The sequence below is a fragment of the Panulirus ornatus genome, chromosome 5 (assembly GCF_036320965.1).
Source record: "Panulirus ornatus isolate Po-2019 chromosome 5, ASM3632096v1, whole genome shotgun sequence".
Taxonomy (NCBI): Eukaryota; Metazoa; Arthropoda; class Malacostraca; order Decapoda; family Palinuridae; genus Panulirus; species Panulirus ornatus.
Genome location: NC_092228.1, coordinates 8211727 through 8229211, shown reverse-complemented (window position 1 = coordinate 8229211; position 17485 = coordinate 8211727). Strand labels below are relative to the sequence as shown.

At 50.5% G+C, this 17485-nt stretch overlaps 1 protein-coding gene across 2 annotated transcripts in view; it reads right to left on the bottom strand.

Moving 5' to 3' along the window:
• The window catches only part of LOC139748051 (uncharacterized), a 239275-nt gene that overhangs the window by 192185 nt on the left and 29605 nt on the right, over positions 1-17485 (bottom strand). For both annotated transcript variants that reach the window (XM_071660649.1, XM_071660639.1), the window contains exon 2: positions 15306-17432. In XM_071660649.1, the coding sequence (XP_071516750.1) occupies positions 15306-15363 (58 nt within the window). In that variant the 5' untranslated portion in view covers positions 15364-17432. The remainder of the gene's footprint in view (positions 1-15305; positions 17433-17485) is intronic.

The following is a 17485-nucleotide window of genomic DNA, read 5'->3' as shown; positions in this document are numbered from 1 at the left end:
CAGTGTGTTACACACGCTGGCAAAAGTGTGTTACACACACTGGCACCAGTGTGTTACACACGCTGGCACCAGTGTGTTACACATACTGGCACCAGTGTGTTACACATACTGGCACCAGTGTGTTACACACGCTGGCAAAAGTGTGTTACACATACTGGCACCAGTGTGTTACACACGCTGGCACCAGTGTGTTACACACACTGGCACCAGTGTGTTACACATACTGGCACCAGTGTGTTACACATACTGGCACCAGTGTGTTACATATATTCAATGCTGTCGCGACCGGAGGCATCCCTGCCCGCCACCCCACGGTGCTGGGCAAGTGTTCTTATCTCGCACACGTTTTTTTTTCTTCGTCCCTTTGCTAATGTGAGGGAGGGAGAGAGAGGGAGGGAAGTGGGGAAGGGGTTGGCCTGGTGCCCCGGATGGGAGGGAGGGAGGGAGTTACTTAGCCTAGTCCTTCGGGAGGAATGTAAATTTACCGTGGACCAGGGAGCTCCTTGTTATCTTGTGGTCTTTAATGATTACACTTGAAAAGATTAAGTCAGATTAGCTGGCTCGGGCGGCCTTCCTTTGAGCACCCTCCCTGTGGGGCTGCCTCCCTCTGGGCGGCCACCGTGAGGGCAGCCTCCCTGTGTGAGGTCACCCCCCCCTCTGTGGGCGAACACACACCCTCCCACCCAGAACGAAGAACTTGAAATTGCCTTATCCCTCTACGCCAGATTTCAACGAAGAGGTTGAGTTATAAAAACCTCGGTGTCTCTATATACAGACACATATTAGACGAAGCATTTCAGGGACAGTATGGGTGAAGGGTACACGTCTCGTGGGGAGGAGGAGACAAAGTACAGGGAGTACAGTGGGTACAGCACTACAACACGGAGGGAGGGGGTGACCACGTAGGCCTGAGTGACCCCAGGAACCCGGTGAAGGGGGTGGGGTCATCTTCCTATTGAGAAGAGGGATGGTCTAGGATACATGAAATACAGGATACATAATTACAGGGGGGAAAGTGACACTGACAGTAACGTACATACCAGCATCTGTGCTATACAGAGCAACCTTAAGTCGCACATACGCACTTACAAAAGTGGACCATTTTCATCTTTCTTTATCGATTTTCTTTTTCCTGAGACTAAAACAATACAAAAACCCCGAATTTCCATTTCACAACAAGACAACCAGGTATTAGGACAATTGCCGAACAATGTATAATCTTGCAGAGGATGAATTACCACGTATGACCGGTGTTTTGGTTTATATAATTCAATGTTAACGCAGATTCCACTTGCTCGAAATGTTCCAACTTCCAACACCTGTCGCGGAGTTCGAAAACCCTGGGCGAGGATATGACGGGAAGGGAGAAGGTTCGGGGTTCGGCAGGGAAGCAGTGAGGAAGGAGGTACCGGGAGGTAGAATCATTGCACAGCAGAGTTAAAGAAGGAGAGTTAAGATGCCCCAAACGGGCGGTCTGGCGGGCGGGCGGGCAGGCTATATCAGAAGACCCGGAGAATTAGTCATAGATTCGTCAGGTTCGAGCCAAGAGGAGTGAGGGGGTTGCATTATATATACCAGGTGCTGCTGAAGACTCTCTCTCTCTCTCTCTCTCTCTCTCTTTCTTTTTTTCTTTCTTTTTTTCTGCTAAGGAGCGGAATGATTTATCGAGTTCAAGAAGAGGTGGAATCAGCACACTTTCTTGACCCCACGAGACGAAGAACCTCCTCCTCCTCCTCCCCCCCCCCCCCCCCCCCCCCCCCCCCCCCCCCCCCCCCCCCCCCCCCCCCCCCCCCCCCCCCCCCCCCCCCCCCCCCCCCCCCCCCCCCCCCCCCCCCCCCCCCCCCCGAGTTAAAGAAGGAGAGTTAAGATGCCCCAAACGGCGTCGGGCGGCGGGCGGCAGGCTATATCAAAGACCCGGAAATTGTCACACATCCGTCAGGTTCGGGCCAAGAGGAGTGAGGGTTGAATTATGTATACCAGTGCTGCTGAGATGTCTCTCTCTCTCTCTTTTTTTTTCTTTTTTTCTAAGCTTTTTCATTCTCAAGAGAGTGCGAATACCATTTTCAAGACGACCCCCCCTCTTCCCTGCAATCTCTCACCAGGTCTTTGTGATTCACAGACATTCGATACTTCTGCCTTCTCATGCGTACCAGTAATTCCACATTTGGAGCCATCCATACCTGATGGACAGGGTCGATCCCCTGGCGCAACCATAAAACGCGGGAACCGATAATCATACCATTTCTTTCCGATAATTTCTCTCTTCTCATACATTTTTCATATCAAATATTTATCAAATATATATATGTTCCTGGTATCGTTATATAATATCAATATGTAAGGAATTATTCTGTTTTTCTCTTCAATTCTCTCTCTAATTGCTGACCCCTATACTACTATATAACCTTGCTCTTATGAATATTACTCTTACTATTCTTCTTCAAACTTTCCGTCCAGCTGTTCGTGTGTTTTGTGTTGTTATTAAAAGGATGGGAATTCGGGTCCCCTCTCAGCAAAATCTTTATCTTTCAAATGAGTTTCTGGCTTTGATTTCATGTCCTCTGGTTGTTCAGCTTTCGAGGATATATTCACCGTTGATGTCATCACAATGGATTCAAAAATATATATACATAAGAGTTGTGATCGAGTCACCTCTTACTCTACTCTCTTCCACGGTGGACAAATCTGAGGCCTCGTCACATTTTCCTCTGCAACTCAGCATCTCATACTTCTAGCACCATCATGGTTGCCCTCCGCTGGACCTTCTCTATTAGTTCTTTATGCTTCTTCGTTTGAGGTGACCAAACCTGACAAGTATAGTTTCTGCCTTATTGAGACTATGAACCGTTCACTGTGTCATTTCATATCCTGGCAACAGGTTAAGGACAAAGTAGACTTCTCTCTCTCCTCTCTCTCTCTCTCTCTCTCTCTCTCTCTCTCTCTCTCTCTCTCTTCTCTCTCCACACACACACACACACACACAGATATTCCTGCAGCTTATTCCCTGCTTTGTACCATTCGTTATCCGTGCCTTCTCTCACTGCGTCCCATCTTGAATACTTTGCATCTACTCGGGTTGAACTTCATCGCCCATTTACCATACCAAATTCAGAATTTGTCTTGGTCCCCTTGTAGACTGGTGCAATTTTCTCCTCTCTCTCTCTCTCTCTCTCTCTCTCTCTCTCTCTCTCTCTCTCTCTCTCTCTCTCTCTCTCTCTCTCTACTTCCCTCATTCCGTAACGTCATGTGAAAACATATTCACATCTAAGTCTAATTCTCTTGCCGTGTCACTGAGATCAAGAAGAGCAACGGTTCCAGCACTGAGCCTTTAGGACACCACTGGTCATCCCAACTCATTCTGAGATGGCTCCTATGACCATAGAGTCCTTTTGTTCCTTTCCAAACAATAATTTTTTCCCCATTAAAAGTGTCTCCTCCTTATTCCTGCCTGAAGATTCAGGTTCTTTACTATCCTCCTGTGTGGTATAGTGTCAAATGCTTTCTGGCAGTCCAATCCAGCTTTCCCTTTCGTCTAAGGCGGAGGTAAACAGCGAACTGGTCTGACATGGGTCTGGTCTGACAAGGAAGGGATGGTCTGGCACGGTAGGTGACAGCCGGCTGCAACCCCACACGGACCAAAAGGTCACAGGCGGCCACTAAAGGCCAGACGAGAATCAACTTTGTTTCTATAAATGGTACACGCGTACTTCCAGGATGGGAGGGAGGGAGGGAGGGAGGGAGTGAAGGGAAGTGGGGGGGTGTTACGGCATTCAAGGGATGTGGGGGGGGTGTTACAAACGGGGGTGGAAACCTGAGGTAGACGAGAGAGAGAGAGAGAGAGAGAGAGAGAGAGAGAGAGAGAGAGAGAGAGAGAGAGAGAGAGAGAGAGAGAGAGAGAGAGAGAGAGTATGGCTGTGGTAGACAGATGTTTTACGGGAGGGGGGAAAACCTGACAGGTGTTGCAGGGGATGGGTGGAACCTGACAGGTGTTGCAGGGGATGGGGGGAACCTGACAGGTGTTGCAGGGGATGGGGGGGAACCTGAAAGGTGTTGCAGGGGATGGGGGGAACCTGACAGGTGTTGCAGGGGATGGGTGAAACCTGACAGGTGTTGCAGGGGATGGGTGAAACCTGACAGGTGTTGCAGGGGATGGGTGAAACCTGACAGGTGTTGCGGGGGATGAGGGGAACCTGACAGGTGTTGCAGGGGATAAGGGGAACCTGACAGGTGTTGCGGGGGATGAGGGGAACCTGACAGGTGTTGCAGGGGAGTGGTAGTTGACAGCGTTGCAAGGTGGGGCAGCCGACACATCACGGGTTCGGAGCTTTACTTTCCGAGGCTCCGACTCTCATCCCTGTGCTGTTCGTTATTCATTTCCGCCGGTACGGAGCGCACCGTCTGGTCTACTTAAGATCCCTTCCCACATTGTGGTTAATTTCCTTTTTCCCAGGTTATACCACCATACATACGCTATCCATCCGACTACTGCTAAACTTTGTCTAGGCCTACCTCCAGTATGTCATAGTCCCTGTTGCCTTCAATTTCTCGACTGATCCCATCACCTTAACGTATTATCTAAGTAGATTAGAAATAGGAATGGCCCCCCTAACACCGATCCCTGTGGCACCCCACTTGTCACCTTCGCCCTGCTTCAGAAGCCAAGCCTGACGCGTTTTCTTTGTCCTCTCCCACTCAGGAAGCTTTAATTCATTTGAGCTGACCTCCTCTGACCCCAGCTTGAATTATTTGCTACGTGATCAACAGTCTTGTGGATGACTGTATCACAGGCCTTCAGACAGTCAAAAAAAAAAATACACAGCCTACCCACGCATCCACCTTTTCCTAGCCTGTCACTTGCTTGCCTTAAAATTCAGTGGATTCCCCAGGCAACAGCTCGTCCTTCTGATTGCGTGATGCCACGCGAGCTTACTCCACAACACGCCTCCTGATGATCTTCCCTAGCATCTCTCTCAAGTTAAACGCCATTGCGATATTGGCATAAAATTCCAAGGGGCGCTTCTCCGTCAATCCGTCGGCTTGTCTCATTACGGGCGCGGCGTCGGGTCTCTTCCACTCGGCTGTGGTGACATCTTCACCGAGAGAGAGAGAGAGAGAGAGAGAGAGAGAGAGAGAGAGAGAGAGAGAGAGAGAGAGAGAGAGAGAGAGAGAGATCTTACACAGCATCACCAGTGGTCTGATGAGGGAAGGGGTGGGTCGTCTCTCCCCGTGCACCGAATACACGCGTCTTAATGCCATCTGAGACCGTGGGCTTTGCGCGCGAGTGCACGTCCTTCGTGATGATTCTCCTCTCCACCCACGATAGATCTACTTCGATTCACTTCCTCGCGTGCAACTCGGACCTTCGCTGGTCGGCTGTGGCGGTGACGCCTCCAGGTTCTTCGGAGTGTAAGCTCACTCCCGACACTTTTGTCTACAGCTGCCCCTCACGTACGTGTCTCCTCATCTGTAACTGACACCCTTCCGACATGAGGTCCTTGATCCGGTGGCTTGTGTGTCCCCCACCACACCGTCAGCATCTGTGTGCAGGATCGTCAGCGACGACCTTCTATTCAACTAATTCCTCCCGAGTTTACCCAACAATGGATGGGAGAATGTCCCTCTGGGGTAACTTTTTCCCCCTTGCTCTATCCCTTTCGTGTGTGTGTGTGTGTGTGTGTGTGTGTGTCACTATGTTCTCATACAAAAACGCCGAAAAAATAATAAAAGACAGGCAGACATACCGACAAAGTGAGAGAGAGAGAGAGAGAGAGAGAGAGAGAGAGAGAGAGAGAGAGAGAGAGAGAGAGAGAGAGAGAGGGAGGTTATCAGGGTTGCACTAGGCGGTACACATGTCAGGTCCTGCTATACTGAACTTCTTATCTTGGTGTTATCAGGCCGGGCCGGCGGGAGGCGGCCACACCCTTCCTACTCCTCTCCCCCTCCCCTCCTTTCCCCCCCCATCCAAGTGGGCCCCCCCTTTACCACTCCCACACATGGGACGATTCCCCCTCCTCAACCCCTCTAACCCTACCCTCGTCATCTATCATACATCACACTTTATCTGCAACTACCATGTTGACCTGTGTGACTCTGTGATTACTATTTGTGATTACTTGTGATTACTGTTCGTGATTACTGTTCGTGATTACTTGAGATCATTGTGATTACTTGTGATTACTGTTCGTGATTACTTGAGATTACTATTTGTGATTACTTGTGATTACTGTTTGTGATTACTTGTGATCACTGTTTGTGATTACTTGTGATTACTGTTTGTGTTTTACGGGGAGAGAGTTTCACACTCGTGTTTTCCATCTCCTAACCTAGTGTACATGTGTATATGTGTGTGTAATGACCTATTTGTACTGTACGCGAGGGAGGGAGTCTTACACTCGTACGGCCCTATCCCACGAGCCTCCTCTACTATCGTACACCCTTTTAAACCTGTAATGCTGTCCATCTTTATCACATCCTCAGTCAGTTTATTCCATTCATCCACCACTCTTTATACTACAAAAGTACATCTTTACATCTTCTTGTAACAAGTCTTCTGCTTGATTTCATTTTTTGTCCTTTGGTCGTCGCGTCTCTACATCTCCCGAAGAACTGTTCACATCATCAATCAAGAGTACAAACTTAAAGGTTGTGATCCCAGGTCATCCCTCACTCTGCTGGAGGAGGAGAAACTAGTGAAGGACAAGAGCCTCTGCTGAAGGAAGAGGATCTTTAATGAAGGACGAGGACGTCTACTGAAGGACGAGTATGTCTACTGAAGGACGAGTATGTCTACTGAAGGGCGATGACCTCTGGCGCAGGAGGAGGACTTCTTCTGCAGAAGGACGAGAACATCTGCTGGATGATGAAGACCTCTGGAGGAGGACAAGGACTTCTAGTGAAGGACGAACATCCCCAATGGTGGATGATGCCCTTTAGTAAAGGCCCGAGAACTTTTACCGTAGGATGAAGAAGGATAAGGAGCCTGTTGGAGGACGAGGACCCTATTGGAGCACGTCCACCCACGGAGTAAATCGTGTGGACCCTTCAATGGGTGAGGCATGAGGGGCCCCAGACGGTAAGGCATGAAGGTCACGGTGAAGCATGATGGCGCCCCCCAGCGGGTGGAGCATCAGGGGCCCCAGACGGTGAGGCATGAAGGCCACGTTGAAGCCTGCAGGGCTCCCCCAGCGGGTGGAGCATCAGGGGCCCCAGACGGTGAGGCATGAAGGCCATGGTGAAGCCTGCAGGGCTCCCCCAGCGGGTGGAGCATCAGGGGCCCCAGACGGTGAGGCATGAAGGCCATGGTGAAGCATGCGGGCGCCCCCCAGCGGGTGGAGCATCAGGGGCCCCAGACGGTGAGGCATGAAGGCCACGGTGAAGCATGCGGGCTCCCCCAGCGGGTGGAGCATCAGGGGCCCCAGACGGTGAGGCATGAAGGCCACGGTGAAGCATGCGGGCGCCCCCCCCAGCGGGTGGAGCATCAGGGGCCCCAGACGGTGAGGCATGAAGGCCACGGTGAAACATGCGGGCGCCCCCCAGCGAGTGAAGCATCAGGGGCCCCAGACGGTGAGGCATGAAGGCCACGGTGAAGCATGCGGGGCTCCCCCAGCGAGTGGAGCATCAGGGGCCCCAGACGGTGAGGCATGAAGGCCACGGTGAAGCATGAGGGGTCCCCCAGCAGGCGCCCCATCTTTCCCTACGAGGTGATAAAGCTAAGGTAAGTAGTAATGCTCCCGGGCCCAAGCCACCTGGGCTCCCGGCCTCTCTCTCCTCACTCCCACAGACTTAAGTCCGACTCAAGTTACGCGTCGGAATACCTGCTTGAGTATAACTTGTGCCACTGAGCCAGGGCCTGGCGGACGACTTAATCCGCTCCTTACCCTGAAATTTTTTCTTTTTCTTAATTATAGAAAGGAATTTTTCTTTCCTCTCGCTCGGCTCTTAACATTGTTTATTGGGGACGTTTACAGCAACTTAGCGGGAGGTGTCAAGTGTGTGTGTGTGTGTGTGTGTGTGTGTTGAAGCTTTGTACGGGGAGGGACCAGTCCGGGACGTGCAGCTGCCCCTCTCTCTCCCCCTCTCTCTCTCTCCGTCCGGGGGCGTTGGCCCAGCTGCTGGCTCGCTCGCTTCTCCTGGTGTAGGGCGCAGCTTACTACCGCTGCTTTTACTGCAGCTGCTGCTCAAAAAAAAAAAAATGAGATGAAGAAGCCTCGTACCCTGCACTCTGTCCCTCACTATTTCCTAGCTCTGCCTAACACGTCTACACTAACTCGTTATCCGTATGCTCTTCTGAACCTATACCACAATGTCCCCACCCTGTTCCGGTCCGTCCCTCTGTTCCTGTTCCATTCCGTCCCTCATCTTTCTAGACCTGATCACTTTATAGCTAACCCTCTTTCTGGTTAAGCCTCTCTTTCTAATCATCGTATATTCCTCTGACTCTACTTTTGGATCATTTCCATATCTGGTCTTCCCTACCTCACAACCACCTAACCTAACCTAACCCCTTCCATCCTCTGCCGTGTACTCCTCTGCCAAGGCCTGCAGACCACTCTCCAATGGAACGGTTGGACAAGGCAATGGCGAACCGGGCGGCGTACCAACACGAGTCCTAAGCCAGTGCACCTGTGAGCCACCTCCAGTTCTAGCTTGCTCATTTCGTGCCTGTCTAGTTCCTGTTGAGAGACGGCTGCAATAGGAGCAGGCACTATAGTGGCCCTCGAGTGTCACTCCTTCGGCCCAAGGTAGTTCTCCTTACTTTCTGCCCCCCACCCGTGCGTGGGCTGCTGGCATTCAGTCCGCAAACGTAACAATCTCACCATCCCACACACACACACACACACACACAACACTTGATGACGCAGAACCCACACACGACTCCTCCGTCGGTAAGTATACAGCTTCCCGCCTCTTAGCTAAATGTCGTCGTAAGTACACAAAAGTTCTCTCTCTCTCTCTCTTTCTCTCTCTCTCTCTCTCTCTCTCTCTCTCTCTCTCTCTCTCTCTCTCTCTCTCTCTCTCTCTCTCTCTCCGCCCACACCCAGCTGCCCCCGGCCCACTCACTGCCTACCATTCGCAAGGCCTATCGAGAACAAACAAAGGTCGTGTTACAGGCATAACAAACGACGAAGCTGTAACCCTTTGCCTACACACACACACGCACACACACACACACACAAGAACTGCCCCCCCCCGACCCTAACGGGTGTGGAACTCCTCCCACCCCCACCCCTTATGTTAAAAACAGGTCAATTAATTAATTACGCGTATCTACTGTAAAGCTGTATCGTCCGACCCACTTTTTCCTCACCTTACGAGAGACACTAGTACACCATCCCATTCACACGAGAGAGCCAGGCAGCCGTGTATCTGGCTAGCACAGTGAGGATCCCAATGAAGCTGACTCCACTGGGGAGGGTCTCGGGTCCAACTGAGTTTATCACGAGACGTAAACTTCCCCAGCACAAGGTTCAGAAGGACACCCAGCTGACGTGCCTGGGGCAACACCCTGCGTGAGAGGAGACTACTGCACAACACCCCGCCTCTCCAAGGCTCTCCGTGACAGGGCACCTCGCAAGGTACCCTACACTGCCGTCATCAGCATGTTCGGGAGCAAGAGCCAGTCAGTCGCCTCTCCAGTGACGAAGAAGCAGACTCAACTTGTTCACATCTTCTTCGCCTCCGTCTGCTGGATACTGTCCCAGCCAACCTCGCAGCCTCAAAGCATGAAGCCGAGGTCGGCAGACGGTCAAACAGTCTACCGATCCACTATGCCCACTGCTCGCCTTGATCTATGCACATGACGAGCCCGAGTGGTTGAGGAGGGACGTACAGAGTGGTGAGTAGTGTACCAATCTATATGAGAAAGATCCAAAAAGTCTGTCTGATCCATGGGTGATGGAGTTCAACCCGAGTAAATATAAATCAATGACGGGGTGGATCTCAGTGCAGCAGGCTTTACTGTAAATTCTATTAAGCTGGAGATAACACGTAGGATTCTGTGAGAGGGGGAAGACCTGTGAGTCGACACTGTACCTAACCTGTCGCCAAAGCCCAATTTTGGGAGAGGTGTGAAGGAGACAAAGTGTCTGCTGGCAAATATTAGACTCGTCTCATATACTTAGATAAGGAAATATTCAGTAACAATATTCACATCGTATATCAAGCCAAACTTAAAATATCCTTCTTAAGTTTGGTCACCTCACTCAAACAAGGACAAAGAACTACCAAAGAAGGTCCAGAGGAGGACAACAAGGTATCAGAATTAAGAGAGGCGAGTTAGTGAAAAAAAAAAAAATGCCATTCATTCGTCCACCATGAAAGAGTAGAGGGTGATTTGATCAAAGTCTTTAAGCTTCTATCCACAATCAATAGTGCTCCTGAAGTTGCAAAGATAGAAAAACCAGAGGCCATAACATGAAAGCAAGCAAGAAACAGATTAGAAAACACGTCCGTCCCCGGTGGTATAAAAGTAATGGAGGACAGCAATGAACCCAGTGATGTAAGTGTGAATGAACACAACGTATAGAAGCGTTCGAAATTTTGCACGACGGTAGAGAAAGCATAAGAAATGGAGGGCGACAAGAGTGTAGAACTCCCTCCCCCCTACCGTATAAATAGGTAATTACAATACACACAACTCGACCCCTTCAAATAATTGTACCTGACCCTCACTCCCAATTTCAAATCTTTTACACACCTACACACACACACACACACACACACTGTGTCATAAAACCACAGCCTTCGTGATTAGCATAAACACTGGTCGTTACGTGGAAATGTAATCCCGATGACACAGAAGTAAACAAAAACTGTTACTATTCGCCCCTATCATCACGTCGGACCCGCGACGCTACAATTAAATTGATTACGTTCCAATACGGGCGTCAGTGTGCGGTCAGCAGCAGCAGTGTGTGCAATATCCCCGTGTGAATCTGGAGAATCATATATATTCGTAATTCGGCCGTATGATAGTAATACATCACGTGTACATGCATGTAGACACGCATGGCAGGTCATGCAGGTGCTAGAGTCTCTCCCTCCGTCGCACCGGTGGTCAGAGTACCGTCGTACCGGTGGTAAGAGTACCGTCGCACCGATGGTCAGAGTACTGTCGTACTGGAGTCCAGAATACCGTCGCACCGGTGGTCAGAATACGGTCGTACCGGGGAACCTGAGTCCCGTCGTACCTGTGGCCAGAGTACCGTCGCACCGGTGGCTAAAGTACCGTCATACAGGAGGGAGGGGGGGGGGCCTGAATACCGTCGTACCGGTGGCCAGAATACGTCGTACCGGTGGCCAGAATACGACGTACCGGTGGTCTGAGTACCGTCGTACCGGTGGCCCGGCTACCCACACCGAGGTCTCCAGCTCCGTCATAAGCTTCGCCAACGAGCATGGCGTTCGTGATCGCCCTCGTAACAAACCCAGACAACCAAACATTAATTAATTGTGATTCAGTAATAGCTGTGAAGGCTGGGGGTAATGTAAATAATGATTACGTCTGCCATTAGCCGTCTGGGTGGAATGTGGAGAGGAGTAGGGAGGGAGAGGAAAGGCAGTGGGAAGGGAGGGTGGTAGACGGTGGACAGAGGGGGAGGGAAGGAGGATGGACGGGAGGGGACAGGAGGGCATCAGGGAGAGACGGAGGGATGGCACTCAGGAAGAGAAGGAAGGGGAAAGATGACAGAAAGGGAGAGATGGCAGCGGGAGGAAAGGGGGGAAGGGGGTAGAATAGCACCCAGGGAGTGAGGGAGTAGATGGCAGCCAAGCAGAAAGGGAGAGAGGGAGGGAGGGAGGGAGGGCGGCAGTAATAAGAGCACTACCATGTTCACTCGTCATTCCGGCCTTGTAACAATTACAGCGTCCATGTAAACACATTCTCTGCCGCCTTCAATACCGCTACCCTGGTACACCTCCCTCCCCCACGATACTATCCCTGCCCTGGTACCTCTCACGCCATGAACTCACCCTGGTACACTGCCCCCCCCCCCCCCCCAACATCACTACCTTGCCTGGCGTTTACCTGACGTTCACCTACCTAAGAGGCCCTTCTACCAACCAGGGCTCGGGTTCGGCCCCGAGCTGCTAAGCTGGACCGCTGGTCGACCAAGCTGTTGGAAGCCGCGACCAGGCAGGCCCACGAACGCACCACACAGCCTGGCTGGTCGGGTACACTTCGTGAACACTTCCCTAAGACTTCTTAAATCTCTCCTCCGTACGCCCCATACTATTTCTGACGGGTGCGAGCGTGGATCAGAACAGTCCAGGGCCCCTGGATTATTCGAGGAGTTTATGTGCTAATGGAATCTTCTGATTTTAAGTGTAATGTATGACACTATTCTGTATCTACTGGGAAGTAGTCTTGGACGGTGCTCCCAGGCCTGCTGGGATATCGTAAGTGTAAACGATGTGATGCCTCTCTCGTTTGTGCTACAGAGAGCACAGGCCCTCGCAGTAGTCAGTCCTTACACCAATAGTTCAGATCCTCTCCCATGTCAATGCTGGCCGCAAAAGATCACTGAACAATTTCTTAATTCTTGTACGGTGATGTTACCACACATACTAATCTTGAGGAGCGTCATCACTGGTTTTTAACTCTCTCTCTCTACTTGAAAGTCAGCAAGATCCATCCCACCATCTTTTGCAAAGGAAGCAACGGATGCCTTTTTTCTTCTTTTTTTTCTGAGGGTATAAAGTCATCATGCATCATCATTCCGAGGTCCTATGCATCATCATTCCATCGTGATATGAGGGCGTCTCTGTCCTTCCAGTAACCTGAGCCGCCATGGTACCTTTCCCGGCCGCTACTACCGCTATCCTGGTACCACACATGCCGCTACCTAACTCTGGTTCCCCTCCCTCGGCCACCGTTACCGTACCGCATCTCCTGCCGCTACCGTTACCCTGGTACCTCTCCCGCCGCCACCACTACCCTGGTACCTCTCCCACAGCTTCCGCTACCCTGGTACCTCTCCCACAACTTCCGCTACCCTAGTAACTATCAACGCCACTTCCGTTCCCTGGTATCTCTCCCGCCGCTACCGCTACCCTGGTGCCTCTCACCCCGCTACAACTACCTTATACCCCTTGCGCCGCTACCGCTGTACCCGGTACCGCTCATACCAATTCCGCTACCCTGGTACCTGTCACTCCGCTACCACTAACCTGGTACCTCTCACTCCGCTACCTCTTCCGCCGCTACCACTAACCTAGTACCTCACTCTGCTAGCACTAACCTGGTACCTCTCACTCCGCCACCTCTACCGCCGCTACCGCATCCCTGATACAACTCCAGCCAATACCATTATCCTGGCACGTCTCACACTGCTACCGCTACCCTGGTACCTCTCCCGCTGTTACCGCTACCTTAGTTCCTCCCCCGCCGCTACGGCAACCCTGGTACCTCTCCCGCTGTTACCGCTACCTTAGTACCTCCCCCTACCGCTACCGCTACCCTGGTACCTCTCCTACCGCTACCGCTACCCTGGTACCTCTCCTACCGCTACCGCTACCCTGGTACCTCCCCTACCGCTACCCTGGTACCTCCCCTACCGCTACCGCTACCCTGGTACCTCCCCCTACCGCTACCCTGGTACCTCCACTACCGCTACCCTGGTACCTCCCCCTACCGCTACCCTGGTACCTCCCCTACCGCTACCGCTACCCTGGTACCTCCCCTACCGCTACCGCTACCCTGGTACCTACCCTACCGCTACCGCTACCCTGGTACCTCCCCCTACCGCTACCCTGGTACCTCCCCCTACCGCTACCCTGGTACCTCCCCTACCGCTACCGCTACCCTGGTACCTCCACTATCGCTACCTTGCTACTGTATTTTCTCCGTATATATGTAATAGAACAAACTGTTTATTCTCCTCACAACGACCGTCATCAGGAACTCAACGGACCCCCTTGGGGTTGGGAGGTCAAACCTGGGTCAAGTGAGGCACAGGTTTCAGAGAACACGACCCATCAGGGCACTCGTCCACACACACACACCAGGACACCAGCCCACCCTGGCCCACACACACCAGACAGGATGTGGGCACTTGAGGTTATCAAGTGAGATTCAACCCACAACAACACCGGGGCTCGGTGACACGTCACCTCCCTCCCCCACTCCACACACACCCCACCCCCCACCCTCACCAAAACAATCTACCCCTCCCCATCACACCCCCCAGCCCCTCCCCTCCCCTTCCAAGTCAGTGGACACCCTCATCACGCACTTAACCCAGACGCACTTTACACTCACTTGTAAACGTTACGTACCGTCCATCTGATACACTAATGTTTGTGACAGTTACTTAACCGGAAATAGACCTAGGCCAAACATCGAGTGCATGATAAACGTAATGCTGACCAATGATGGAGGTATGATACTTATAATACTTTTACTACTACTACTACTACTAATAATAATAATAATAATAATAATAATAATCATAATAATAATAATAATAATAATAATAATAACAATAACAATAATAATAACAATAATAATAATAATAATGATGATACTAACAATAATAATAATAATAATAATAATAATAATAATAATAACAATAATAATAATAACAATAAAAATAATAATAAAAATAACGAGTAGAGGAAAATGAAGAAATAACATTAATAACAATTGTGTGTGTATCATATGCTTCTATACTGAGTACTTTGGCAAAGTTGAAACAACATACATTACTTTTTATAGAAAGTCACATAGTGACACAAAACTGTGCACTAAAGTGTACTGATTTACTGAGTACAATGGCAGTACACTGTACATCACTACTAAAGACATTATACAAAGTAGCACACTGTGGTACGCAACACTACACTGGTACCCAGCAGTACAGTGGTACACTGGTAGTGGTAAAACAGCTGTAGAATGGGAAGAAGACGGTACCAGAGAGTAAACTGAGGTGTACAGTAGTACATCAGTACACATAAGTACCCAGCGGTACACCGCGGTAATTAAACACCAGCAAATATAGCGTGGTACCACAGCAGTAACATAGTATACTTTAGCAAAATGAGGTGAATCGGAGCATTGGTACACAGCGGTACACCTACGGTACACACAAACTGATACACCATGGTATATTGGTGCAACGCGGTTCACTAAGGTACACGGTAGTGCACAAAAGAGTACTATATAGCAAACAGCGGTACACTATGATACACTGTGCAATAAGGTACAAAATGATGAACTATGGTACAGTGTGGTACACAAAGAGTGAGGTAGCTCTACCACCGTCCTGGGCGGTAACCTACGGCAAGACAAACTGTGAATCAACACTCACCCGGCCGAGTCACGGCGAGCAGCAGCAGGAGGCATAGGGCGGCGCGGGCCTTCTCCATGGTGGCCGAGGACGTGGGCGCGGGCGTGGGCAGAGGGGTGTGCAACAGTCAGTTGGAAGGCACTGCCCTCCGTTCAGTGGCAATGTGGGCAGCCGGGAGGGTATGTGTGTGGGTGAGTGTTGTCGGGTCTCCAGCTGTGGTCAAGGATCAAGCCCTCATCACCACCTCTGGCTCAGGACCATCGCCTCCACCACTCACAACGCGACCGATGCCTTCGACCACAAGCTGACGCTATTGTCTTTATATATTTCCAAGTCTACAGTACGTTTCCTAAGTTCACACAACGTTCTCTCAGTTCACAGAACGTCTACAAAGTCCAGAGAGCCTTCACCGAGTGAACAATACGTTCAGAAAGTTCACTTTAAACTCGCGGGTCTTTTTAATTGTGTTCGTTGGGCATCAGTCATTACACTGAACCCCCCAAAACTCTCTTCCTCGTTCCGTTCAGTACACTAACCTTCGTCGACCGGGTTCACAGATCCCTCCAGCATTCACAGTAACTGCTGATGGCCAAACATCACCATACATATAGCACGTGACGAGGTATTCAGCGGATGCCCGAATTAGACTAGGTTTTTTTTAAACATGCACAGTCGATCTTTGCGCCTGGACAATTCGTATAATGAATTAAGCGATCCCATTCATAATGCATTCAGAAAATCGTTCTGTACTCACGATCAAGTCACTGGCACGGTCGGTAGTGCTCGGAATTTCGGTAGATCCAGAGATCGGTAACGTACTTGCATTCTACTCAAGGGCTAATCAGCCTTCAGAGGGGATCGGGTTGTAGCCTAGGGCTACTGACCTGGTAGCCTAGGACTACTGACCTGGTAGCCTAGGACTACTGACCTGGTAGCCTAGGACTACTGTCTACCAGCTGGAGGAGAGTGGCTGGTAGGTGGGGGTTGCAACATGCCTCCCCTCCCTTAGCTCAGTTAGGCTACAGAGGCGACACAGTCAACAACATCTGTGTTCTCGCCCGCCACTCCACAAGTGTTTATTGTAAACAAATGTTCGCTGTTCATTTAACTCCTTGCTGTACACATAGGTTCACTGTACACTACTGTTTAACGTACACACATGTTCACTTTACAGCTTACTGTACTCGAATGTTCACCACGCAACTGTTTACTGTACACATATGTTTACTACGTTGTTTACTGTACACATAAGTAGGCTACGCTATTGTTTACTGTACACATATGTTAACTCCGCTATTTTTCACTGTACACACTACTGTTTACCGTACACAAATGTTCACTGTACACTAATCTTCGCCGTAAACAAATGCTCACTCTACACACAGATATTCACTGTACTCACAAATATTCACCGTGGACAACACAAATATTCGCAGGATGCGGTAATGTCTCCCTTGTATCCAACTTCTTCAAGGAAGCGGCGTCGTATTATTGCTCTCCCCTGAACCCTGGGCCAGCGCTGCCCTCCCTCAACGCGTAGCGTTCCTCCACAACCTTTACGATGGTGGACATTACAACGCCAACGTTCTAGAACCTTCACAGCTTCACGATCCTGGCGGCGCCAGAAGGAACTAAGATCTGGCTTTCCCAGGATGGAGACGTCTTACCATGAACTTGATATTCCCTCGTCGCATGGGTCATATCATCAGGGAGTGCGAATGAATGGAAAAGGAATTCTTCGAGAGGGTTCCGTTTGAGACTTGAGTGCTCCAGATGTATATGTCACCACAAGAGCTTATTCAAGTACCTCAGCGAGTTGTTATTCTTCGCCAGAAGTTCGTCCTACACAAGACAACCTCAATGGTAAGCTCCCTACTCCCTGTGAGCCTCAGGAACTAGCGGCCTAGCACCGTCTCCCGTCAAGGAAAATCACCAACAATGATCGTCTGAGGCCAGTTGGGGCTCAAGTTGGGGCTCAAGTTGGGCTCAATCAATCAAGCGTCGTGCGGCTTTTGAAATACGTCACTCGTCGACGTGTCCCAGCGTGAACGCACGTTCTGAAACTTGATAAGTGCGCGTCGACAGGTATTGGAGATGCGCGTCAGTTTGCTGTCCAAATACGGTACCCACGCTCCCAACTCCTGTACCCTGGAAGAAAAAAAAAGATAAACACATGAGTACGTGAACATGGCCGGTAGAGA